General features: G+C 44.8%; 1 protein-coding gene across 1 annotated transcript in view; it reads right to left on the reverse strand.

The window, feature by feature from the left end:
• LOC147886979 (uncharacterized) overlaps positions 1 to 26,129 on the reverse strand; it is an 874,612-nt gene that overhangs the window by 538,167 nt on the left and 310,316 nt on the right. Inside the window, exons 13-14 of the mRNA XM_087394085.1 lie at positions 19,180 to 19,344; positions 18,679 to 18,933 (exon numbers count right to left, since the gene is read on the reverse strand). Coding sequence (XP_087250211.1) covers positions 18,679 to 18,933; positions 19,180 to 19,344 — 420 coding nt within the window. The remainder of the gene's footprint in view (positions 1 to 18,678; positions 18,934 to 19,179; positions 19,345 to 26,129) is intronic.

The following is a 26,129-nucleotide window of genomic DNA, read 5'->3' on the forward strand; positions in this document are numbered from 1 at the left end:
CCTACTGTTACTTTTGGCAGGTTTTTCTGGTTGTTTGGTTTTCATCCAGCTAGACAGGGTTTTGACTTATTTTTTGTATGGGTACGCTACTGGGCACTGTGGACTTTATGGCTGGACAGAAATCATAGAGTCTTTGGTGATCCCCTATTTTCATCTTTTGTTTTTTTCAAACGATCTCTGCAGCAATCATTCTATGATTGCGTTCAGACTCGTTTGATTGATCATCAGGATGTATATACAGCTTATATTGAGATTTTCAGTTGAGTAGTAGTTACTCCACTTTCGAAGTAACTATGAATGTAATTATTTTACAGCAACAAAAGATTTCTTCTCAAAAAAAAAAAAGTGTGTACAGTGAGCGATGGAGGTGTGTGTCGTGTTGGTGTGAGAGAGAGAGAGAGAGCTCTAGCCTTCCCCAACAGCTCTAGACCCTCCCCCAACCAGCCCGTGAGCCTCAGCTTCCTGTTGCATTGTATTAGAGCTCAAAATACGGTGATTTGGAGCATCTACTATCTGGTGTACAGCCCACCACAGCCCGTACAGGTGTACGGCCTGTACGGGCTGTTTCGCCTGATACAAGTTGCTTCTGCCAGTTCATCTCCGGCTCCTGGATCGATTTTATAAAGGGTTTTGCTTGTGGACTGCATCTATACACTGATTTTGAAGGCTCTTTGCTCGCGTTTCTCTCCTCTTGGGTCTCTGGGTCTGGTGCATCTTTTCCATCGCCAAAATCTTCCCTCTTTCTCTGAAATATAGTTCAACTTTGAATTTTTACTGGTTTTTTCTCCCCTTTTCCTCTATAAAACTGTTTTTTAATCTTCTCTCGACCTCTACATCTCTCTTTCCCCTTTTTCTCCTTAAAAATACACTCTTTTTCTCTTCTCTATGGGCTTTTTTTTTGGGACTGTTTTTTTTCTCTACTATCAATTTATAGGTACCTCCTTTCTGGGTTCCACCTTCTTCCAAAGATATGGCTGAATATTCCTATGAAAAAACTTTTCAAAAGGATCGTTCAGTTCATTGCAAGAAGCAAAAGCAGGCTGAGGGTCAGCATGACCCAGTACATGATTCTGTTGAGGCACAACTGGTCTATGATATCATGCATGAAGGATTTGCAGACACAAGGAAAGAGTGGAAAGACTCGGTTCCATCGATCGGCCTCATGGTTGAAGTGGATGAAATTGTGGATCCAATTAGAGAATATGCCAAAAATGCAGTTATTTTATTTTTCCTAGGTTGGATGCCACCTACTGCAGAGGTAGGCAACTGGTTGACCCGCACACTGGCTGGCTCGTTTGTTCGCTACACTATGCAACCAGGGGTTTTTTTGAAGTCATTATGGTAGATGAGATTCACAGGCCTACCTCTATTGGAAATAAAAACAAAGGTAGTAGACAGTTTTTTGAAACTCAGGATAAAGGCAAAGCTCCAGTGGTTTCAAATGGGAATGTTTCTTCACATTCACCTCCTGCTATTCAACCCTCAACAAAAGGACCGAAACTTCCAATTTATGGATGGCAAATTCCAAGAAATGTTATTTCTGCTCGAAGACTTCCACCCCGACTTCCACCCCCTCGCACTTGGAATGGTGCGTCTTATAGTGAAAACTCCCCAGAGGTCAATACAAGAATTGGGATCACATGGGCTGCAGTGATAGCTAGCAGAACACTCTTCCCTGAAGAAGAGGTTGCTGTTTTGCTGTCTACTCCTCAGGTGGATATTTCTTCTCTAGGAAGAGGCCTTGACCTTGAGATAGAAATGTAGGGCTGACATCATGAAAGTTGCTGTTGTACATAGCTGTTATTTTACTATAAATATTTGTAAATATGACTGCTCATATCAAATGTTTTACACTTAATGTCCAGGGGATGTGTGACAGTAGGAAATGGAAATCTGTGTGGCTGTATATCAATAGATTTCAGCCTGACATAGTGGCATTACAAGAACACAACCAACATGTCTATACTGGGGAGCACTCTTTCTCAGGGGTAGTCTTTCTGATCAAACATGAGCTTCAGCCAGTTATTGCTTTAAATGACAATCAAGGCAGATGGCTTATTCTTCAATGCATCATTCAAGGAGAGGTGTTTGAATTTGCTTCTGTCTATGCACCTCAATCCTCTCGAGAAAGAACTGCAATTTGGGATGCCATGCAACACTATCCATGGAGATATCATGCCTTTATATGTGGGGATTTCAATAATGCTCTGCAACAGGGTGACAATACGTCCGGACATACTCATATGTTAACCCCTGAAAGGCATGCATGGTCTCGATTACTGATGCATCTTGATTTGGTTGATCTTTGGAAGAAATTGCAGCCTTTGTCACCCTTTCTTCTTATCGAACACATCTCCTTTTATCAGACACGTCTCCTTTTATGATATGCCAGATGATAGATTGCCACAAAGGAGACATCTGATCGTGAACAATAGCTATTTGCAACATGTTGCTTTCAAGGCCATGGTTATTGAAGCATCTCATTCTCTGTCTTCTCACAGCCATATTGATATTGATAATGCATGGGATTCTTTTGTTTCCAAAATGCAAGTTGTGATTAGAGGTTATGGCAAGTCTTACATGAAGACTCTGAGGGAAACTATTGCTCAGGCCAAATTCACTTGTCAAGACCTCACCGAACTCAATCATCTTCGTTCGTTGTCCCTGCAGGAGATAAAGGCTGCTCTTCTAAACAATTTTTCAAAAGCTTGCATCAAAGGAGATTAAAAACAGAAATTTGCAGGGTGCTTCTGCCTGATGGTTCATGGACTACCTCACGGTCACAGCTTGCTTCTGTTTCTGTGCATCATTTCTCTCAGCAGTTTGGTTCTGTAGTTCCTCCCTCGCACCAAGTTCTATCTGCAAGAAATTTACTGTTACAGTATGTTTCTCCTATTATTTCCACTACTCAAGCTTTGGAATTGGAGGAACCTTTTACTGAGAGGGAATTGTCAGATGCAATCAAATCCTATGGTAGATGGAAATCTCCAGGATGGGATGGTCTTACAGTTGAGTTTTTTCTAGAATATTGGCCTCTTTTGAAGCATACATTGCTGCATATGGTGAACGCTGCTTGGCAAAATCAGAAAATGCCAGACACATGGAAGAGAGGTCTTGTTAAACTCCTTCCAAAAAGGCAATTCTGTGAATCTTTGGCTGACTGGACACCTATCACCCTTATGCCAGTCATTTACAAAGTTACTACCAAAATGATTGTTGATCTGCTAAAGGGGTTTTTACATGATGGGTTGCATCCTGCGCAATATGGTTTTGTTCCGCGTAGGCATATCACAGATAACATTGCTAATGCCTATGTTGGAATTGAATATGCCAAATACATGTAGCAGGATGTTTTGCTATTGCAAGTTGATATTGCCAAAGCTTTTGATACTGTTAAGTGGGATTTTATTTCATCGACTATGTAGGCATTGGGATTTGGCACAAAAATGCTGCAAGTTATCACTTGGCTATATCAAGATAGTAAAGCTGCCTGCATACTTTCAGGGGATATTTCTACAACCTGGACTCTTGGTTGTTCTGTTCGGCAAGGATGTCCCCTAAGTGCTTTACTTTTTGCCATAGCCACTGTGACGCCAAAAATTGATATTTTTAATTTGGCATTGGTATTGTTTTTCTCTATGTTTGATAAGAGTTTGAGTATCAAGTGATAGCCTAGTGGCTCTCACTTATTTCTATTTTCTATGATATTGTATGGGATTGAGAGGATGAGTGGAATGGCTCATTGTAAATACCATAGGTATGAATTATAAATACCTTGGTATGGGGTGAGAGTTATTTGTGTATTGGATATTATGGAGTTTGTAGAAAATAGGAAGAGTGAGTCATATAAAGAGGTGGGCTCGTGTCCATGTGTTCCATTAATATAAGAGAGGCCACATGCCAAGCGTGTGGAAGGCATGTGGAGGAGTGTGAAGTCAAGAGGAATCCTTCTAGAATTCCTATGTGGAATAAGGAGGATGTGGACATGTGGAAAAGAGAGGGTTCCTATGGGCTCCATGTGAGGAGACTCTTGACTTTCTCAATATTTTAAGAGTCTTGAGGATCTTGTGATGGGACACATGGCAAGAGTAGCCAAAAAGGACATGGATGGTGACATGTGTGCTTATGTGATTGATGGGGAAATGAATCTACACGCAGCAATTGTAAATGGGTGAAGGAGGGTAATAAAATCTCTATAAAAGGAGCCCTCCTCTCCCTTGTTCATCAATCTCTTTCACCATTAGGCCTCATGTTGCTGTAGCTCTAGCCTCCTCAAGCCTCTTCCATAAGCCTTCTCTCCCTCTTGTAGATATTCTTTTATGTAGACTCTTGAGTCCATCTCTCTCTACATGGATGGTGACATATGTGCTTATGTGATTGATGGGGAAAGGAATCTACATGCAGCAATTGTAAATGGGTGAAGGAGGGTAACAAAATCTCTATAAAAGGAGCCCTCCTCTCCCTTGTTCATCAATCTCTTCCACCATTAGGCCTCATGTTGCTGTAGCTCTAGTCTCCTCAAGCCTCTTCCATGAGCCTTCTCTCCCTCTTGTAGATATTCTTTTATGTAGACTCTTGAGTCCATCTCTCTCTAGTTTATTCTCTCTCTATGAGTAGTCTTCTATGAGTAGTCTTGGAGCTTCCGCTCCCTCTTGTATGTATGAAACCTCTTCTTCTCCTTTGTGCTTGTAGTGTTTTGAGTTGCATTGGAGTGGATTCTCACTCTATTGGTAATGAAGGTCACTTCAGGTTCTCTCTCTCTTGAGTGTCTCTTCCCTTTTCTTTCTTTCAAAGCCTTAAAAGTTCTTTCTATTCGGCCGCTCACTGTGCACACATGGTCCATCGGTTTACCGAGCCACTGTGCAAACTTCTTCCCCTCTTCTAGGAGAAATCTATGGAGGGTGGATCGTTGATGAAGGTGGAGTCTTGAGGGAGCATCCTGCTCAGGCGAAATTAGCATGGGTGGAGGACAGTTTTCATAACAGTTTGACCCCCTGTTAGTGTTTTGCACATAACTTTCTGCTCGGTAGTCCGATTTTAATGAAATTAGCATGGGTGGAGGACAGTTTTCATAACAGTTTGACCCCCTGTTAGTGTTTTGCACATAACTTTCTGCTCGGTAGTCCGATTTTAATGAAATTTATATCAGCACGAAGCTCTCTTTAAGGCGCATGTTCTTATGTGATCAGATATTGAATCAAATACTGCCGCAAAAAGTTATGAGACTCTGTGTCTGACAGTCTGTTTTCATGACAGTTTTTACCCCCATCTAGTAAACTGTCCATAACTTTTTGGCCGCTTCTCTGTTTCTTACGAAACATATATCAGCGCGAAGCTATCTTTAAGGCGCATGTCTCTATTGCTTAGATATTGAATCAGATATTGCTGCGAAATGTTATGAGTCTCTGTGTTTGACACTCTGTTTTCATGACAGTTTTTACCTCCTTCCAGTAAACTGTCCACATCTCTTCAACCGTCTATCTGTTTTCAATGAAACTTATATCAACGCAAAGCCCATCTCAAGGCACATTTCTTTTTGTGTTTGAATCTCTGATATCATGTCTCTACTGAAAGTTATAGGCCTCTGTGTCTAATGACAGTTTGTAGAGTGTTTTGAGCTAAGTGTAAAGGTGTCTATGAAGGAGGTGCAATGTTTCCTCGGAATCTACTCATCCGACCCAATCAGCCCCTTCAAACTCCTCGATATATATCAGTTCATGTCATGTTGAGCCACAAGATCTTCTTTCAACAACGTATCGCTCTTCTCTTTGGCGCAAACCGGCTTGCTGAGATTATGGTCTCTGTTGATCCTTTCCTTCTCCCTATGCTTGAGTACAACATCACTTGGGATGTTACCATCTTCATTCTCATCTGAGGGAGGAAAGTATGGTGTGGTATCTTGGCATAAAAGCTTCTTTTTAATGTCCCATTCTCAATGATAAATATCTTTGTCAGTCAGTTCGAAAGCAGCAGGAAGTCAAGAGGTGCGTGAAGTTTATTACCCCCAACTTCATGTCACACCACTCATCCAATGCTTCAATATCTAGACCACCTTTTAGACACGGGCCAATTGCACGGCTTAGAGATTCCTGGCAGCCGTAGCATGATCGCTCAAGCATATGCTAATGATTCTTTATTTACCCCAAAAAATACTCTAAGTGATCTGTCCATGATTATGCAGGCTCTTTCTACATATGGATTGGCTGCTGGTCTTCGGGTCAATTTTCAGAAATCAAAATTGTACCGTTGCATGCTCATGAATGGCATAGTCTTTTGTGGCCTGGGGAAATTGTTCCCACTTCTCAATTGATTCGACATCTTGGCTATCCTCTAGGTTGGGGACTCACCCGTTCTCAACAAACTGATTGGGTGCTCATAAAGCTGAGGGCAAAACTTGAATATTGGAAGCTTGCAACTTGGCCATTACATGTTCGTTTGCGAATAACACAATCCATTTTGATAGCATACATACAATTTTATCTGCCTCTCATCATGTTCACTAAGGCAGATCTGGTTTCCTTTATATCTACTATCATGGAAATTTTTTGGTGTTCAAAAAATGGCAAGAAAAGTCTCAGATTACTCTCTATGCATCGTCTCTGCTCTCCAAAGATGCACGGGGGTCTGAACATTCTTAATATTCATATGCATCTACTTGCTCACAGAGGGAAAATGATGTTGCAGTTTATGCAAGGAGATCAGCCTTGGGCTTTCATGATCCGCTCTCTTTTATTACATATTGATACTTCTACTTTTGGGCATTGGCAGCCTATCCAGTGGGATTTCCGATTTGGCTCTCTCCAAGGCAAGATCAAAGGCTGCCCTTTTGTCTCTCGTCTGCTTCTTGATTGGAAACATATTTTATCCCACTTCGAATGGAATGGCCGGGATTCTTTGTCGGAAAATTCTTTGAGGGCTGAGAATATTTATTGGTCTAAAGTATTCCACCCTTCTTTGGCCATACAAGAACCCAGACGTTCTTATTTTCTCTCTTTCAAAGGCATTTCTTATGTGGCGGCGGATGTACTTCAGGATGATGGCACTCTTTTATCCTTTTCTATGGCTGCTAGCAAATACGGTTTGGGAGCTCATTATTGTCCTTTATGGCATCAGATCTCAGCAATGCTTCAACCGTTCTTGCTGGTACCTCGTTTGGAACTTCAGAATAGGCTTGAGGATAGGATTTTACATTCTTCTTCCTCTTCAGCCCGTCCTTTGAAGCTCTCACATATCACAGTGTCCTCTCTATATAAAGTGTTATTATTTCCACCTTGGATTTCTAACAGAGCAAATTCTGTTTGGCATATGGATCGCCCACTAAAGTAGTGGAGAAAGTGACTACATCTCCTTTGGCATTATAAAGTCCCTTTTCGGCAACAGCTTTTCCTTTGGCGAGTCCTACTTGGCATTTTTCCATCTGGCCAATTACTTGCACATAGACATATTGCTCCGGCTGTTAGCCACAGATGTCTACACTATGCTGAATATGTGCTTCACATCTTCTGGCACTGTCCACACACTTGTGATTTCATCGCTCTCATCCGACAGAGGCTTCGAGCGAGATTTCCTACTGTTACTTTTGGCAGGTTTTTCTGGTTGTTTGGTTTTCATCCAGCTAGACAAGGTTTTGACCTATTATTGGTATGGGTACGCTACAGGGCACTGTGGACTCTATGGATGGACAGAAATCATAGAGTCTTTGGTGATTCCCTATTTTCATCTTTTTTTTTTTTCAAACGATCTCTGCAGCAATCATTCTATGATTGCGTTCAAACTTGTTTGATTGATCAAGATGTATATACAGCTTATACTAAGATTTTCAGCTGAGTAGTAGTTACTCCACTTTCTAAGTAACTATGAATGTAATTATTTTACAGCAATAAAAGATTTCTTCCCACAAAAAAAAAAGGTGTGTGCATTTGATTTGCAATTTCCAAGGAATTTGTACTTCCTTATCTCCAGTCTTAATTTTCATTAACTCAAAACACCAATCATGCAATACTTTCGCACCTTTTAGCCAAGGTCTTCCAAGCAACAATGAGTAAGCATTCTCTTCCATAGGGGTCACCAATAGACTTATTGTGTAATAATTTCCACCAATGGTGAGCACAATATCAAAGAGCATACCTATTGGCTCAATTGGTAATTGATCTACCATTCAGACTCGAAATGGTAAAGGCTTCATGTTCTTGAGCTTCAGTTTGGCTTATGAAATGACGTTTACTCTAGAACCACCATCTAGAATTACACCAGAGACATTCTGTTTTTTTATTCTTATATTGATGACTATTACTTCTTCATACACCATTGCAATGTCGATGATTGTAATGGCGCAAAATGAGTTCACTTCTTTAGTGGGATTTTCTTTAATCTGGAGCTGATGTAGGAGAAATTCTTTATAGTATGGTGCAATTTTTAGTAATTCTGTCAATGTCAAGCCAGACTTCATATATTGGAAAATCTAGCATGATTTTTCCATTTCAGGACTCAGGTTTCCCTTAAAACTCGGTTGTTTCTCCTAAGACTTACTAGTAGAAGCCTCAGCTGAGTTATTTGTTGGTGGAACTGCACTCAGATTAGGTGGTAGATCCATGATTGGGGCTTTTCCCTTTATTTCCCAAGATATGTGAGGCAATTTGCTTCTGTTCTTTCAATTTGATGTCTCATGTAGGAGGCTTTTTATTATCCCCACTATTCACTAAACCTTGCGACCGAGTTACTGCATTAGCATCCACTAAATTTGGAAGCTTTGCTAGTATGACTTGGCATCCTAGATCCACTTTCCATCTTTTCATATTGTTTTTTAACAATTTCAAATGCTCTTGCCATAGTTGACACTCTGACCCCCTTTTTGTTTGACGGCAACTCCATCATGTTGAAGTCTCCGCCAATAATCATGAGTCTTCAATGGGGACCCAAGAGACAAGTTTCTTATTATTGGGAGCATATAGGTTGAGACCTACCTTACATCCTCCAATCCAAAAAGTGATCCACTTAGCTCTAGAGGGTATAATGATACCATGTCTAGCCACAAAGGAAAGATAGGAGTCGGATAATAAAATGTATATTCTTCATTGGTGCCCAAAGCAAGAGACCCAAAACTATGTCCTGAAATAAGTCCATCTAACTTTGAGCAATCTCTAGCATCCAACTTGAATGAAGAGATTATCGATGGATCCCCTAGCAACACCTGCATGAAGCTAATTACGAATTAGCTACCTCCCTCATGGTTCTATCCTTTCTTTTTCTCTCAGTCCCCCCCTCCCCTACGTCCCCGCCTATCCTCTCAGTCCCTCAGCCACCTGGACCAACCTGCTAGCCCCCCTGCCTAGTCTGTTCGGCCACCTGCACATGTTGTTGTTGGTTCATCGTGTCATAGCAAGGCACGTGTGCGTGCCAGCTTTTGCTCCAAGCACTGCGCCACCATGCTACGAGTGCTAGTTGCTGCTCCAAGAATTGCATCACCACGGTCCTAGGAGAGGCACTAATCTGCTATTGAAATGAAGGCATACCCAAGAAGAAAGTGCGGAGTAGGCCCGAGGAGAATGTGCCAGGAAGGTTGGGTGGAAGGAACTCCAAGAAAGAGGTTTGCAGGAAAGGCGAATTTGGGATTTTCTCTATTGCTTCCAATGGGCGTCCTAACGGGGTGACACCGCCCCCCCTCTCTAGTGTGAATGTGCCCTCAAACCATGGCCTTAGGCTCTCATAACGGGAAATAAGAAGCTTCCCATTACACCACTTGGGAAAATATTTTTGGCACATGGTTCGAAGGGCAGGTGGTTGTACTCGAGGACTATGTTTTTTTTTAATAAAAAGATAAAGAGTGATATATTCTATTCAAAACAAATCATACAATAGGTGGGAGAGAAAGTACTCTATCCCTAGCCTCAACAATGTGGCAAAAAAGCCATGGCGGTGGACTAAAATGCCATGACATCCCAAAAGGGGTCAAATGAAAAAACAAGGAGCACTCCCATGTCCTCATGAAGGATATAAGTCTCCCACGAGCTGCCAACGAGGTGCCTGTACATTGCTCCCACTGACTCCTGAGAGTGAAGATAATCTCTGTCCAAATGGAAGCGAGAGTGTCAGCCTCCGAGCATAAATGGCCCCCAAGGACAAAAGAACATCGCGAACACCATATCTGCCATAGGGTAATGCTGGAAATGATCTCCTAGGCTGACCCTGCAGCTGAAGTAGGCAGGGAATCCTGAGCTGGTACAGGTACCAAAAGCTGACCCTGTAGCTGAAGTAGGCAGGAAATCCTGTGGCTCCATGATGCTGGCCTCTGTGGGACCCCGTTTCTGGCGACGCTGCATGAAGAAACCGTGGTCTCTTGGCTCTGACTCAAAGAGAGTAAAGGCTCCAGATCCTCTCCCCCAAAGGGCAGCGCCCCATGTCAAAAGAAAAGACTCGGATGTAACATATGAGAACAGCCTGAAGATACCTGTCCAGACCACTCTAGAGCTGAGGCAGCTCCATAAACAATGCTTACTAGATTCCTCTTCAAGCTGACAACACATACACAAGGAGGGTCTACCCATCTGCTGAAGCCAAGTACCCACAGGTATGCCTCTATGTATAGTGAGCCAAAGAAAGTAGGAGACTTTCCTGGCTCTACTGATGCCCCAAAAGTGAGTCCAGTAGCTCAGCAAGAGCTCTGCAGTAAGTCCCTGTGCGTGCCAATGCTGGGAGGCAGATGGTAGGTGATGAGAGTCTCTCTGCTGAAGCCTGTAACCTGCCCTTGTGGAGTACTGGAAAAAGGAAAGAGGACGATCGCCTGCCACCGGAGCAGGCCATGCCCACTCACCTGGGTCCCAGTCAAGCTCTGCAAGAGGTTGACCCTGAAAAATCCAAAGTCTCCGTCTAATATCCTCTGCAATGGTCGACCTGGAAGGATTTGTGGCCCATTCCTTACCCCGGCAACCAATGACCCTAACTCTTTGCCAAAGGAGCTCCTGCCGATCCAGGGGCTAGGTGGGTACAATCTGTGAGAGAAGTCCGCCTCAAAATAGATAAACGGTGCCGGTCCTAAACGAACTCCGATGCATAGCCCAACCTCACTAAAACAACCTGACCAAGTAGAGATGGGGTGAACATAGGCAGGATCTGTGAGTATATCCCTCCACTACTGAGGAATAGCTCTCATGATCAGTAATCTGGTAGCAACAATCTGTCTAAGTGGCCCGTGTCTATCTCTGATCACCTCCTCTGACATCTCCACACCTCCCCTAAACCAATCTCTAACTGTCACAACCCCCTGAGCATGCCAACTAGCCAAGGGAGTCCTAAGTTCTGTACCAAGGGAAGATCCCTGATACCGAACCAGGGGGTTATGGTAAAGTGGCTATCGGGCAATTTCCTCTCTGGAGGAGGGAACTGCTCTGATGAGGTGCTGTCGAAAAAGATCCCAGATCTGAATAAGCCTTTTTACCAGTGGTGAGGAAGGCTGAGAATGCTGGTCTGCCAGGAAGATCCAACTGACTTTACCTGCCCACTGGCCTGCTGCTGTGGGGGTGCACTGATGAATCCCATGCAGTAGGAACTGCTTCCACGGATGATCTCCTGGAGTCAAACCTCTAACAAGAAGTTTGACTAAAAGAGCTCTGCTCTGCATCTCCGGATCAAGAACCCCAAGTCCTCCCTGCGAGGAGGGTAAAGTGATAGTATGCCATGAAACTCTGGCCCTAGTGTCCTCAGAACCATCACCACCACTCCACAGAAAATTCCGAAGCAATCTCCTCACCTGGCGAATCGAGTCAGCATGAAAGCACCAACATGACGCAACGTACCACATAGTCGCAAGTAGAACTTGGTTGAGTACCAGCGCTCTTCCGGCACAAAAACAAAAACAACAGGGTGTAAAGGGCTGTGTGCTTTATATGTCCTTCTCCCCTCACATAACTTCAGCTAAGAAAGGGATAGCATCTTAAGAAGGAAAGGACTTAAATAGAGCCTACTGCACCTGCTGCTCCCGCTGCCCCCTCCCTACCATCTCCTCCTTCGCGCAGCCTCCCCTGTCTCCTCATCCACCATTGCCGCCCTTCTCCCCCGTCTCTTCCGCCGCCTCCTCCCTCGACCTCCTCCTCTACCTTCCCCGCCCCCCTCCTCGTCTCCTGCCGCCTACCCTCTCCGCCCCTCCCACCTTGTCTCTGCGCCTCCCCCCCCCGCTGCCCTCCCCCTCGCCTCCCCTCTCTGCCTCCTCCTCCCCCTCCTCTCCTTCCCTCTCTGCTATCCCTCCTGCCTCCTCCCTTCACTTGGGCTACTCCCGCTGCCCCCTCCTCGCCATCTCCTCCTTCGCGCAGCCTCCCCTATCTCCTCCTCCACCATGGCCGCCCTCCTCCCCCGTCTCTTCCGTCGCCTCCTCCTCTACCTTCCCCGCCCCCCCTCCTTGGCTCCTCCCGCCTACCCTCTCCTCCCCTCCCGCCTTGTCTCTCCGCCTCCCCCCCCGCTGCCCTCCCCCCCGCCTCCCCTCTCTGCCTCCTCCACTCCCCCTCCTCTCCTTCCCTCTCTGTTGTCCCTCCCGCCTCCCCCGCTACCCCTCCCGCCTCCTTCCGCCGCCCCTCTACCACCTCTTGCCGCCTCTGCCACCTCCCGCCTCCTCCCGCCCCGCTGCCCCTCCCGCCTCCTTCCGCCGCCCCTCTACTATCCCTCCTGCCTTCTCCACGTCCTCCTCCTCTCCCCCCCCTCGCCGGCTCCCCTCTCCCGCCTCCTCTTCGTCCTCTTGCCCTTTCCTTTCCTCCTCCTCTCCCTCCTCACATTCTTGTCCCCCCCTCCTTTTTCGCCTTCGGCCCTCCTTCTTCCACTGTCATCCCCCTTCACCCTGCCTTGTCTCCGCCTCCCCCTCTAACGCTCTACTTCCTTTTTCTTCTTCCTCCTTGCAACGGGAGCTTTTGTGCTTGTTAAGGCAAAAGAAAACCTTGGTGGTGAGGGCCAGAGGTGCTCTATGGCAGCTGTCATGTAAGTTAATGGATCGCATACATGTACGCTTACAACATGTAGATCGCATTGCTTTTAGCTCAAATCCCATGGCCGTTAAGGTTCTTCTTTCCCAAGCTGACAAGCAACAGGTATAGTAGGCAGTTCAGTCTCTCTAGGACAAGGCGCTTGGGGGCCTCACGCCTACACGGAGATAGGTGCGAGAGTGGATCTAGGCGAGCTTGGCATTAGAGGGAGACCACATCCAGGAGGTGACCATCTATGGACGAGGCGCTGCGCGACCAAGGCAGCAGGGCACTGCCAAGGGAGCAGGGCGCGACCAAGGAGCAGGGCGCTGCCAAGGGCTGGATGAAGGCGACGGGCAGTGGCGGGCAGCAACAGACGGGAGCTCCTCCAAGCGATTCTCTCTGCATCACCAATACATCTTTTTAGGAGGACTATCCAAGGCAGAGGACCTTTAGACTCAATGACAACCAAACACTCAGTTACATATCATTTTAGGGGGACTACCCAGGGCAGAGGACCCCAAAAAACATCAAGCTGTAGGAATAATAAAAATAGATCTCTTAGGAGTAAGAGATGTCCTCCAAGAATGAGACGCGACCTTCACCCCGCCCGCTGCTGCCCCCGCCCCTCGCGCTGCCTAGGCTCCGCCCTGCCACTCCCACCCTTCTCTCCCCGCGCCCTCCCCTCGCACCTTGGTCGCCGCCTTGCTCGCCTTGCTGCAAGCCCCCTCCGCTGGCTGAGTGCTCCCGCCTGCTGACTGGTTGCCCCCCCTGCTCCGGTTCAGCCTTGAGCCTCTCCTGGATGGCGCATCCCCAGCCTTGGCCTGCTTGTTGGTGGCTTCCTTCCCGTGGCAGTGTGGTCTTCCAGGCTGGTCTTTTGCACCCTTCTCCCTCTCCGTGGAGTAGAAAGCGTTTGGGTTGGGGGTGTTCGGGCATTTGGAGGTGTCGAGCCACTTGTGGCATGGGGCCTTGCACTTCTTCGGAGGGGAGTATCTTCGGCTTCAGCCGTCTCCCTTGCCCTGGCGGTCCTCCACATTTGCACCTTCACAGCAGCAGTAGGTTCATCTTTCAGGAAGCGTCTCTCCCTTCCCGGTGGCATTTCTTTGGCGGGAGGAGGTTTGCCCTGCACTCCCCTGCTCTTCCGGAGTTAGAGTTCTCCTCGCAGCTTTGCCCTGGCGACATCGGCCATGGCCATCCCCCAGCCGTCCAGTTCGTGCCTCTCCGTGGTGGTGGTTGTGCTGCCCTCGTCCCATCAGCATCTCCTAGTCGCGAGTGGTGCACTGGAGCTGGAAAGACCTGGCCCTTGGACAACAACCCAGAGGGGTCGCGTCGGCTGGTGGCCTCCTTGCTTGGGTCTCCAAGCTTCTTAAGACTCAGAGTTTTTCTCGAAGATTCTTTTTCCACAGGGCGGCGGCCCTTGACTCCTTCCTCAGGGATCCCTTCTCCTTTGGCTCTACTTCTTCTTGTCGTACCAGGAGGCTCCCCAGGTGGGTTGAGGCCTGCAGGTGCGTGGAGCGGGCTACTGGAGTGCGGACTCGCCCCCCGTCAGGTGGTGGTTGCTCATGCTGGCAGGTCTCTTCCTATTGGCACCCTCGGGCGGGCACGATGGACGGGAGCTCAGCGGAGGAGGGATCCATACATGCTTGGATTACGAGTATCTCCAGGATTCAGCTCATCAGGGATTATTGGTCGGCCTCGATTGCTCGATGGTGACTCAGAGGAGTCATATCAGTTGATGGTTCACTGTCTCGAAGACTTTCTAGTACTTCTAGGATTCACTTCATCAGGGATCCGTAGCTTTTTTGGTTTTGCGGTTTACTGGTTTTCAGAAGACCCAGACTAGGGCTTTTGTTTTGACAGCATTTTGTAACAGTTTTATGCTTAGCCCTGTGTGGCTTGTAGTTTCGCAGGTGGGAGTAATCCCTGTGCTCCAGCATTGCTGTTGAGTCTCTTGTATTCCTTGTCTCGAAGTAATATAATTAGCCCTTCTTTAAAAAAAAAAAAAAAAAAAGAGATGTCCTCCAAGTAGCCACTGCACATGTGCGCACATCCCTGCAAGTCGATGACGATGTCGATGAAGCACTAGGCATGGATGCCCCAAAATATGTGTCGGTGAAGTCCATGGGGTAGCTACATTGAGCGGTCATGGCATGACTCTCAAAATAGAAGATGGAGAGTTACCAAAAAGTCGATGTAGAGACTGGAGGTGCCACAAGGACTAGTAGAGTCACTCAATATGCAAGCCTAGCACCACGGGCAATCAGAGAAGTAATCGGAGAAGCCGAGAAGTAGCCGTATCTCACATCAAGATCATTTTTCTTTATCTTCTTGCTGCAAATTAGTGTAGAGTCTACACACCGTTATAGAAGGCAGATGAGGTGTGCAATGTGGCAGCTCGAATGGCGAGAAGATAGAGCTTCATGGGCAACAGGAGAGGCATGGGTAGCAGGAGCAGCAGCGTGGGCAGCTAGATGGCGAGCAAAGAGGATAGCTACGTGGCAACAAGAGAAGCTGCGTGGGCAAATATAGCTTAGCTTCATGGGCACCAATTGGAGCAGCAAAAGATGGAGGTGGAGATGAAGATAGTGACAATAGGCTGGAAACTATCATCCCGTGAACTCAATAATAAAATCCGCGTGCAGGAATAATTTTCGTCACTCTCTGTAGGAACTGTAACTTTTCATAGAAAACTCGGATTGCAATGATGTAAAAACAAAATTTGTAGTACTCAAGGTCCTCTACAACTTTGCTGAAGACACAAAGCCGTGATTCTGCTTCTAGCTCCGGATAGAAGTATCACATTGTCCGCAGGTCACAGAAAGATGTAGCTGAAGGAAGAAGAAGAGAGGTGGCAGATCATGGCGTGGAGAAGAGAGCTCAAGGAAGGAGAGAAGAGTGCAGCCTTCCAATGAGGAGGAGTTAGAGTACCTTCATTGGCCTCCCTCACCTCAACCTCTTGGAAGCAAAAGGGAAAGAGAGAGCAGGGCTAGGAACATGGCTCTGATACCATATGAAGAGATCTAGTAGCTAGCTAGGAACAGAATGGAAATGTGGAAAGCATAATGAAAAGCAAAATGAAAAGGAAAATGAAAGAACAAATGCTAGGCAATGATAACCAAAATACTCACATGTAGATAGCTTGATGTTGATTGATGTAATAGACGATAGATAAGTACAACACTATATAGTGCGACACTAGACTCTAGAAAGTCACAATGTCTATGGGATATCTCCCAATATGACACGTGGCACGTCTAGGACTCACTAGACTATAAAACATCACCTAGACCACCTAGAACACACAGTTTTGACTCACTTTGGCTTCATATTTCAACAGTGTTCACACCTCCTTTGGCTTTGTTGGAACCTCGCCGCTCTTATTTTCTTTGGTCCAAATGAATTTGTCATGTGAATGATGAGCTTGATGCAATTGGTATGGCTATCTCTTTTCTTGTAGCTGTCAGACAGTGTGCTTTGTGACAGCATTATAGGCTCTTTGGTCTTTCTTGTGATAGAGGTTGCATAATTTTCTGCCCATACCCCATCTTGAGATACTTGACTGCCTCAAAGACTGGGTTCTCCAATCAAATAATCATGTTTTCCATCAACTACCATTTGTTGATATCATGGTTGCATCTGTATATAAGGTTTTTCTTCCTCCCCTTTGGGCTTCTCTTCATGCCAATCACATCTGGTCTATGACACACTCCTCTTGGTGGTGGGACCAAAGATTGCAGCACATTTGGGCTTCCAAACTCCATCTTCAGAAAAAGCTCTTCTTATGGTGAGTTTTACATGGAGTTGTCCGATTCAGACAGCTTTTGGCTCGTCATCATATTGCCCTTGCCACTTGTTGACGATGTCTGTCCTCACAAGAGTCTATGCTGCATCTCTTTTGGCATTGCTCTGAATCTCATGATTTTGCTCTTGCTACAACAAAGGCTTTAGGCTGGTTGTCCTAGTGCTTGCTTTAGCAAGCAAGTGTGGCTATTTGCATTTCATCCAGTAAGGTAGAGATATGATCTTCTTTTTTATTGTTTTCGTTATTGGGCACTATGGACTCAATGGAAGGACCATAATTATCAAGTCTTTTGTGATCCCTCTCTGGCTAAGTATCAGTTCTTCCAAGCATGTCAACAACAATCATTTTATGATTGTCTACATGCGTGGGACCTAGATTATCCTGCCTTCTTGTCATATAATGATATCTTCTCTTTTAACTAGATGTCTCTTTCTATGGGACTGTCTTTTGTAATATAATGACAAATGGTTTTGTTTTTTCTAAGAAAGTCTATGAGTGCGTACGTGAGAGTATGAGTGACCATAAAGGAGTGTGATTTGTGTAATTGTGTGTTTGTGTGTGATTATGAGAGATTGTGAGTGTGAGATATTGTGAGTGTGAGAGTATGTGAGTGTGAGAATTTGGATTCTCTTCGACAGAGGCTACGAGGGAGATTCCCGACTCTTTTCTTTGGGAAATTTTTATGGCTCTTTGGTTTTCATTCACAGCGACCGGAGTTTCATCTTTTCTTTGTTTGGGCTCGCTATTGGGCACTTTGGACTTTATGGACAGACCGCAATTGTAAAGTCTTTAGTGATTTTATTTGTTTACTTTCTTTAAGCATTCTCTGCAGCAATCTTTCTTTGATTGCTTGCAGACTCGCTAGATAGATCAAGATGTATATTTGGCATATACTCAGATCTTCAGTTGATGCATTTTCTAGCGCCTCTTTTCTGAGGTGACTATTCTTGTAATATAATCAATCAAAGCTTTCACTAAATTAAAAAAAAGTGTGAGAGAATATGTGAGTGAGCACGAAGGAGTGTGTGTGATGTGAAGCAGGATGCGGAGAAGTGGAAGTGTGTGTGAACATGAGGGTTACAGAAAGGATTTTGAGCGGGGAAGGAGGCTGAGTGAGTGTTACAGGAAGGCTGTGTGAGAGTGTGAGTGAGGTATGAAAGTGTGTGTAAGTGAGTGCCAGTGGAGAGGTTATGAGATGGGAAGCGGATAAGCAGAAGCGGAAACAGCAGCGGGAGTAAAAGAAATGGCAGGCCAAGGAAAACAGGACAATGGGGAACAGAGATGGGCAGGGCAGAGAAAGGTGGCAAAAGGAAGCAGGGAGAATGGAGAAGCAGCAGAGAAGAAGTGGAGCAGAAATGAATAGGAATGGGATGAACAGAGGTGAAACAAAGTGGGCAGGGAAGAGGACGAACATAGCAAAAGAGCAGGGAGTAAGAGGTTTACAGCAATTTGATGGGGAGGAGCAGCAGTGTAATGCAAGCCTGTGAGTCCACACAAAGAAATATTAAGTGTCAATATATAACCTTATGATATTTTACCTTTACACTTTGCTGCCTGTGGAACAACTGCATGATGTCATCTGCTCTTCTTCTATGTTAATGTATTATGTATGTTGTTTACATATTAAATTTGATGTTGCGATACTTCTCAATAATAGGCATACAAGCTGATGATTGCTTATTATTTTAGGCAAAAGTTCCGGGAGGCCATTTAACAAATTTGAGAAGACAAATATCTGATTTTCAGGAACAAAGTGTCCAGGTTTCCTACAAATGGACTGTCAAATTCATATCTTATGTCTTTTAAAAACTTCGTTACAAAAAGAAAAAGAAGAATTTATTACAAGTCATAATTAGAGAAAAATAGCACGGATATCCCTCATGAGAAAAAACTAATCATTGCTTCAAGGATCGTATTTCTCCATGATCATACCTCTTGTACCAGATTCAGCTTTACAAGCCAAAGCTTCACACGATCTTCAAATGGAGCAATGTAAGGTGATGCCTGCATTGACTGTGTTTTTGCAATGTGATCTTCCAATAAAGTCTGAAGATCATCAAGGCCCCGTAAAATGGCAGTTCCAGTGGCTCGCCATGTAATGTAGTCAAATTTAACACCAATCCATTCTCCTTGCATTTTGTCAAGGGTGACTTCCACACTGTACTCTTTACTTGCAAACTCACTCACCTGCACATATTTAGCTCTTCAACATGATATAAAGAGGACTACATATTAAAATATACTTTCAAAGACTAATGTGGCGAAAGTTAATTTATAGTTTCCCAAAGTCTGAACCAACAAAATTAGATGACATCAAAAAATGCTTCATGAGGATAGATCCATCGATTAAAAATATAAGACTTCAAAGAAGAATATGAGATGATCTCTAAGTTTAATATGATCTTCTTGTTGAAAATACAACCCATGCCATACCTCATCAATGATTGGCAAATATGATGGAAGACTAAGCTGCAATGCAGAGCTTAATGTGAATCCAGCATGTGGTGAAACTTCAAAATTTAGATGGTCACTCAGCTTTCTCCAGTGTCTGTCCCTCATTCCCGGATTTCTTAGGGATGAGATCATGGGAATATTCACCTGAATAATATTGAAATAGTTAGTAGCCATTTCCAAAATGCATATTTTTCTAAGTTTTTTCCCCCCATGAAAAAGGAATGCCCAAGAGCAAAGCACTCAAGTCTCAAATATATCATGCATAGCATAAAAAAAGAATGGTCAAGTGCCACTAAAAATGTCTAAGCATAAGCAAATCTTGAAAGGAACTAGGATTGTGGCTGAAAATGCTTGGAGAAGAAGGGACTGCTTCTCCATATTCTGAAAATGTGTCCTCTTCCCCCATGAAAAAGGAATGGCCAAGAGCAAAACACTCAAGTCTCAAATACATCATGCATAGCATAAAAAAAGAATGGTCAAGTTGTAGGAACAAGAATGGAGAAGAGTTGTGAACACGCGAACAAGAAGTGAACACAAGTGAACTCCAGCTGAAATGTTCAAATGAAACAATACAATTACTTGGTATATATAGTACCCCAAGTACTGGTCAACCATATAGTCGACTTATGGCCTACAACACCATATCATTGTAGATATCTCTACAAATCCCCCCTCAATGATATGGCTGAAGTAATCTGGAGTCTAGTCTCAATAGTACCTGAAATACCTAAAGTACCATGGTTGCATAAATTCATCCACATGTGGATATAGCAACCTATGGGAGTACAAAAGAAAACAATGTCATTTTACAACCCCCCTTGACATTGTTTGTATGTCTTGTATCCCCAAGCCATGTTGATGTCGTGTGAAAAGAGGTGCTGACATGCTTTTAGTAAAGATATCAGCCACATTGTCCTCAGTGGAACAATATGTGAGGTCGATGAAGCCATCTGTAATACAATCCCGCATATAATGATAGTGATTCTCAATGTGTTTCATGCGAGCATGAAATACAGGATTGTTCCCAATAGCAATGCAACTCTGGCTGTCACAGAAGATCTGAGTTGCATCACCATCATGAGCATGATGCAAGTCATGCAGAAGCTTCCTCATCCACATACATTCCATAGTTGCTGAATTCACAACTTTGTACTCTGCTTCATTGCTAGAGAGAGACACTCAGTCTTGCTTCTTACTGAGCCATGAGATACATGCTGAGCCCAATGAGAAGCAATAGCCGGAAGTGGACTTGCGATCATCTATATCCCTTGACCAATCTGAGTTTGTAAAGCCACTCAGAGAAATGTCACCATCTTGAGCATAATGCAGCCCATAGGTAATGTACCATGTACATAATGGAGTACCCTCTTTGCTGCATTCCAATGCGTGAATGTTGCATGAACTGAGATAGAAGCCTTGTGGCATAGGCAATGTCTGGCCGCATAGACTATAAGTAAATCAAACTACCAACCAGCTGCCTGTACAAAGTACCATCAAAATTTTCAGCCTCATCATGCTTACTCAGCTCGAGTTCTTTTTCAAATGGAGTGGCCACATGCTTACTATTCTCCATCTTAAACTTCTACAACAACTCCTTGGCATATTTGGTCTGTGACATAGAAATCCCCCCTTGGGTTTGCCAAAATTCAATGCCAAGATAGTAGTGTAAGAGGCCCAAATCTGTCATGTCAAAGGTCTGACACAGCTGCACTGCTGTAATTTGCTGCAAATTACTACTAGTGAGTATGATGTTCTCATAAAGCACAAGCATGACCAAATCTGATTTTTGTTGCAGAACATATAAATTTGGTTCTGTTTGAGTGTTGACAAAGCCCTGGGACAGTAAGAACTGATGTATCTTATGATACCATGCACGAGGCGCTTGCTTCAGTCCATACAAGGCTTTCCTAAGCTTGCATACCTTGTGCTCTTGTCCCTGAACAACAAAACCCTGGGGCTGATGCACATAGACCTCCTCCTTGAGATCCCCATTGAGGAAGGCGATCTAGACATCCATTTGGTACACTGACCATCCATAAAATGCAACAAGAGAGATGACAGAGCAAATGGTGGTCATCTTGGCCACTGGAGCAAAAGTCTCCTCATAATCTATCCCCTCTTCTTGTGCATACCCCTTTGCAATCAAGCGGGCTTTGTACTTCTCAACTATACCATATGCATGATACTTTATTTTGTAGATCCATTTGGTGCCAACCACATTCTTGCCAATGGGTGCATCAACCAAGTCCCATGTAGCATTCTTTTGAATGGATCTAATCTCAGCTTCCATGGCTTTCTGCCATGCTAGATTGCCCTGAGCATCCTCAAAGCACTGAGGCTCAGTTTCAGCTTCCATCACTTGGGTCATGAGAGCAAATATCATTGCTTCTTGGCATTCTGAGTGCTGTCCCTTGTTCTCCCCGATATAGGCTGAACTTTAGCACCTGCAAGTGTCAACCTAGCCCATCTAGGAACTGAATTCTCAGCTGTTCCGCTGGGAATAGCATTTGGAAGTGCATTTGGAGTAACACCTTTGCATGGCGCTGATAATGCTTCCAAATATTGGGCTCTCCCTCCCCATGAGGTCGCTGCAAATCTCAAACGTTCAAGGGAAAAGAAACCTCAACATGTGGCAACTCTACTGGAGTCAGAGAGGTAGAGGGAACATCAACTAAAGAACCCAAATCAGCATCATCCTCAAACTAAATGATGTCCAGAGGTGTATCATCATATGGAGAAAACTCCTCACTAATGGGATGCATGCTATCATGCTTTGCAAACAAAACATCCCTGCTTATGATTACTTTCCTTGTGGCTGAATCATAAAGCCTAAAGCCTCGGCTTTCAGTGCTATACCCCACAAAGATGCATTTAATGATTTTATCATCAAGCTTGGATCAATTTTCTGCTGTACCAAAGCGTATGCAACAAAACCAAACACTCTGAAGTGATTCACCTTAGGCTTGTATCCATAAAAATGCCTCAAAAGGCATCCTATCAACCAATGCTTGTGTAGGGCAGCGATTTTGAATATATGTGGCTGTAACAACTGCTTCGCCCCAAAATGCCTTTGACATTCTCTTAAATTTCAGCATACACCGTGTCATCTCCATGAGAGTCATGTTCTTCCTGTCTGCAATCGGATTATGCTGAGGCGTGTATGGCACTGTTTTGTGATGCTTTATCCCCATGCTCTTTCAAGTACTCTTCAAAAGCATGTGAAGTATACTCTCCCCCATTGTTAGAATTAAGTGTTCCAATTCTAGAATTGGTTTGGTTCTCAGCCAATGCTTTGAACTCCTTAAACCAATTGAACACTTCACATTTGCTTTTCATGAGAAAGAGCCAAGTGGACCTTGAATAATCAAGAGGAGAGGGGATGAAAAGGCGAGGAGGTGGAAGAAGTGGCGGGGACGGAAGAAAAGGAGGAGGGAGAGGGGGAAAGAAGGGGGGAGGAGAGAAGGAGGGAGGAAGGAAGGAGAGGAGGTAAGGAGAAGGCGAGCGAGCGGAGAGGAGGCAGGGGAGGGGAGCCGACAGGGGAGACGAGGAAGCGGGAGGCGGAGGTGACTGGGACGGAGGCGGAGGTGGCGGGGGCAGAGTGGGCGGGACTGGCGAAGGCACAGCAAGCGGAGGGAGGAGGCAGTAGAGGCGGAGTGCGACGGGGAGGGCGAGGGTGCTGCAAAGGGGATGGAAGGGGCAGGGCAGCCAAGCGGGGCTCATGAGCCATGGAGGGAACTGAAACAAGGTTTTTCCTCAAGTCAAGAACATACATGTTAGCTTTTGATTAGTAAACCTCTAAGGAGTAGAGGTCCTTGCTAAGGTTGTGAAGGGGATGGAGGCAGCGTGCCATGTGGCACAATGTAAGAGGAGCTTCTATGTGGTTCTACAAAAGGTGGCGATCACCGTTTCTGAGGTGTGTGCATGCATGAAAGGGTCGTGAGCCCTTCAGCTCTCATGGGAGTCGACCTTCACAAGTCTCCAAGGGCGACCAACGGCTCGCACCTCTTCAAGCTACTAGCTGGCAATGCTGGCATGAGTCTTCAACTCCTCACGACTGCATGCAGATCAATATACCTCTATATATCGTTCTTGGAGTAGATGCCCTGTGTGTGTGGGAGAGCTCATAGTGATAGAAGCTCTCATCTCTTTCTATGATAGGTGAATCAGCTGTACACAGATGCAACATGCCCCATAGGCATGAGCATCTGTTAGAGTATGGAGTGAGTTTGTATATGAAAGATTGCAATAAAAGATTGCCACCTTTTCGTGTTTATCTTCTCTTATCATTGCATGCATGCATCTTTTCTAACATATGGTATCAGAGCGGGACGACTTGTAGGGAGAGTGGAGAGAATTCTCTGTGTAGTTGAGCGAAGGCCTCATGTACTTGAGAAATCGATACCTATTTGTGAAGAGAACTATTCTCAGAAGGTTGCCACGTTTTGAGATCATTACAGTTCCTAGACATCTCAAGAAACCTCGAAGCAATCGGAGAAGAAAGTTACCTGCAATCGACGTACTTGGTAATCTATGTGGACAACTACTATCACAGTGATGGATATGTGGTCGAAGCCCACCAAGTTTGGTCTTCCCAATACTTCGGTGTTAAAGTTTGATGGGAGAAATTTCCCTTCTTAGCAGTTGTTTGTTCACTTGCTATCCATGGAGAAAGGGCTGTGGGGGGTCGTGTCTGCGTCAGAGAAGAAGCCCGCAAACAATCAAGGGCTCGAAAAAATGCAAGCCTGGGATTTGAAGATTGAAAAAGCTTTAGGTCTACTAGGTCGAGCACTTGGGATGAACTTTTTTCATCATGTTGATATTACTAAGACTGCTGCTCAAAATTGGAGCATGCTTGAGACATTGTTCGGAGTTAGAGTGCGCAATTCGAAGATAATGCTGAAGCAAGAGTTATGTGGGTGATGATGATTCTTTGGCTACTCATCTGAATAGAATGCAATCTATTACGAAGCAACTCCAGGCACTCAATGTACACATTGAAGATGATGATGCTAACGCAATCTTACTTACAAGTCTTCCATCTCGATATACGGAGGTTGTCACAATCCTGAGGCTCAATTCCGATGCACTTACCTTCCATGATATCAGTGCTATGCTATTAAGCGAGGAAAGGCGGGCGGAAACAATTCAACAAGCTATGGGTGATCAAAGCCTTCTCTGTAAAAGATAAGGGAAAAGGTAAGAAAAAAGACTTTACATGGACCAGAAGAACACACCAAGAAGAATTGTTACAAGAAAGCATTCGATCTGAAGCAAGGAACGAACAAACAAGCATGTCTAGTAGAAGAAACTGGAGGGAATACATCTGCAACACCAGTGATTGATTTGGAGCATGACAATTTTTTTACTTTTTGATTAAGAGCAGTACTCTTGCTCTAGGTGGCAATTATGTGTGTAATATGCCATAGCCATTTTTTTTTTTTTCCACCCCTTCTTGGTTTATGGGGGGTATGTTAGCTTTTGATTAGTAAACCTCTAAGGAGTAGAGGTCCTTGCTAAGGTTGTGAAGGGGGATGGAGGTTGTGTGCCATGTGATGCAGTGTAAGAGGAGCTTCTACGTGGTTCTACAAAAGGTGGCGGTCACCGTCTCTGAGGTGTGTGTGCACGCATGAAAGGGTCATGAGTCCTTCAGCTCTCATGGGATTCGACCTTCACGAGTCTCCAAGGGCGACCAACGGGTCGCACCTCTTCAAGCTACTGGCTGGCAACGCTGGCACAAGTCTTCAACTCTTCACAGCTGCATGAAATCAATATACCTCTACATATCGTTCTTGGAGTAGATGCCCTGTGTGTGTGGGAGAGCTCGTAGTGATAAATCTCTCATCTCTTCCTGTGATAGGTGAATCAGTTGTACACAGATACAACAAGCCCCGTAGGGATGAGTATCTGTTAGTGTGTGGAGTGAGTTTGTATCTGAAAGATTGCCACCTTTTCATGTTTATCTTCTCTTATCATTGCATGCATGCATCTTTTCTAACAATATAAGACATCACGGATATACTTTTTCTTTCCTGAATCCAGAAGGATGGGAACATCTCCCACTCCTGCGATGTCATGAGTGGCATCATTGGCATAAGTAATCTGTCTGCCATGAGCAGGTTTGATTTCTTCAAACCACTCTTTCCTGTGAGTGTCATGTGCTTCGATGCACCACTATCTAGATACCAAGTATCTATGGCAGCAAATAAAGAATCCCCAGATGAAGCAAGAGAAGCATCATGTGCAACTAAATCCCCTCTGGCACCAAAGCTGTCATGAAATGCAGTAAACACATAATCCTTTCCCTCTTGTGCAAAGTTTGCATGAGATGGTGAAGCATTGACATTTTTCAGCGAGTGCCACATAATTACTACTTGTGCCTTGCCTCTTTTTCTCATTGGCAATCCTTTTCTGGCACTTTGCAATGTAATGACCAGGCTTCTTGCAATAATTGCATTTGCCTTTTTTCACCTTTGCACCTTTATCTGCATTTGTGTTTGCATTCTCCTCCTTTCTAGGCTGATAAGCATGGCTGGTCTTTTTTTGAAATTTACCCTTTCCATGAGTGAGTGGCAAGTGCTTGCTCACTAGAAGTCCGCATTTCTTCCTATAAGAGCAAGTAAACTAACTCCTCAAAACTGTGGAGCAGCCCTGAGCATAATAGTCAAGGAAGTAACAAATGTATCATATGAGGGTGCCAGACTATTGAGGGTGATAGAGATCAATTTCTTGTCTTCTATATCCTCATCAATAGCTGCGAGGTCATCTTGAATGTGGTGTAAGTGCAAAGGGGTTGGAGGAGAGAGAGGAGAAGGGAGGAGGAGAGGGGGAGAAGGAGTCGCAAGGTTGGAGGAGGGGGTAGTAGAAGACACGAGTGGAAGATGCACTCGTGCTAGATCCAACAGGTCTAGCCTCATCACCATTAACAATGT

This window comes from Dipteris shenzhenensis, chromosome 23 (genome assembly GCF_047967505.1).
Source record: "Dipteris shenzhenensis isolate YYH24624 ecotype China chromosome 23, Dip_SZ_1.0, whole genome shotgun sequence".
NCBI classification, from domain to species: domain Eukaryota; kingdom Viridiplantae; phylum Streptophyta; class Polypodiopsida; order Gleicheniales; family Dipteridaceae; genus Dipteris; species Dipteris shenzhenensis.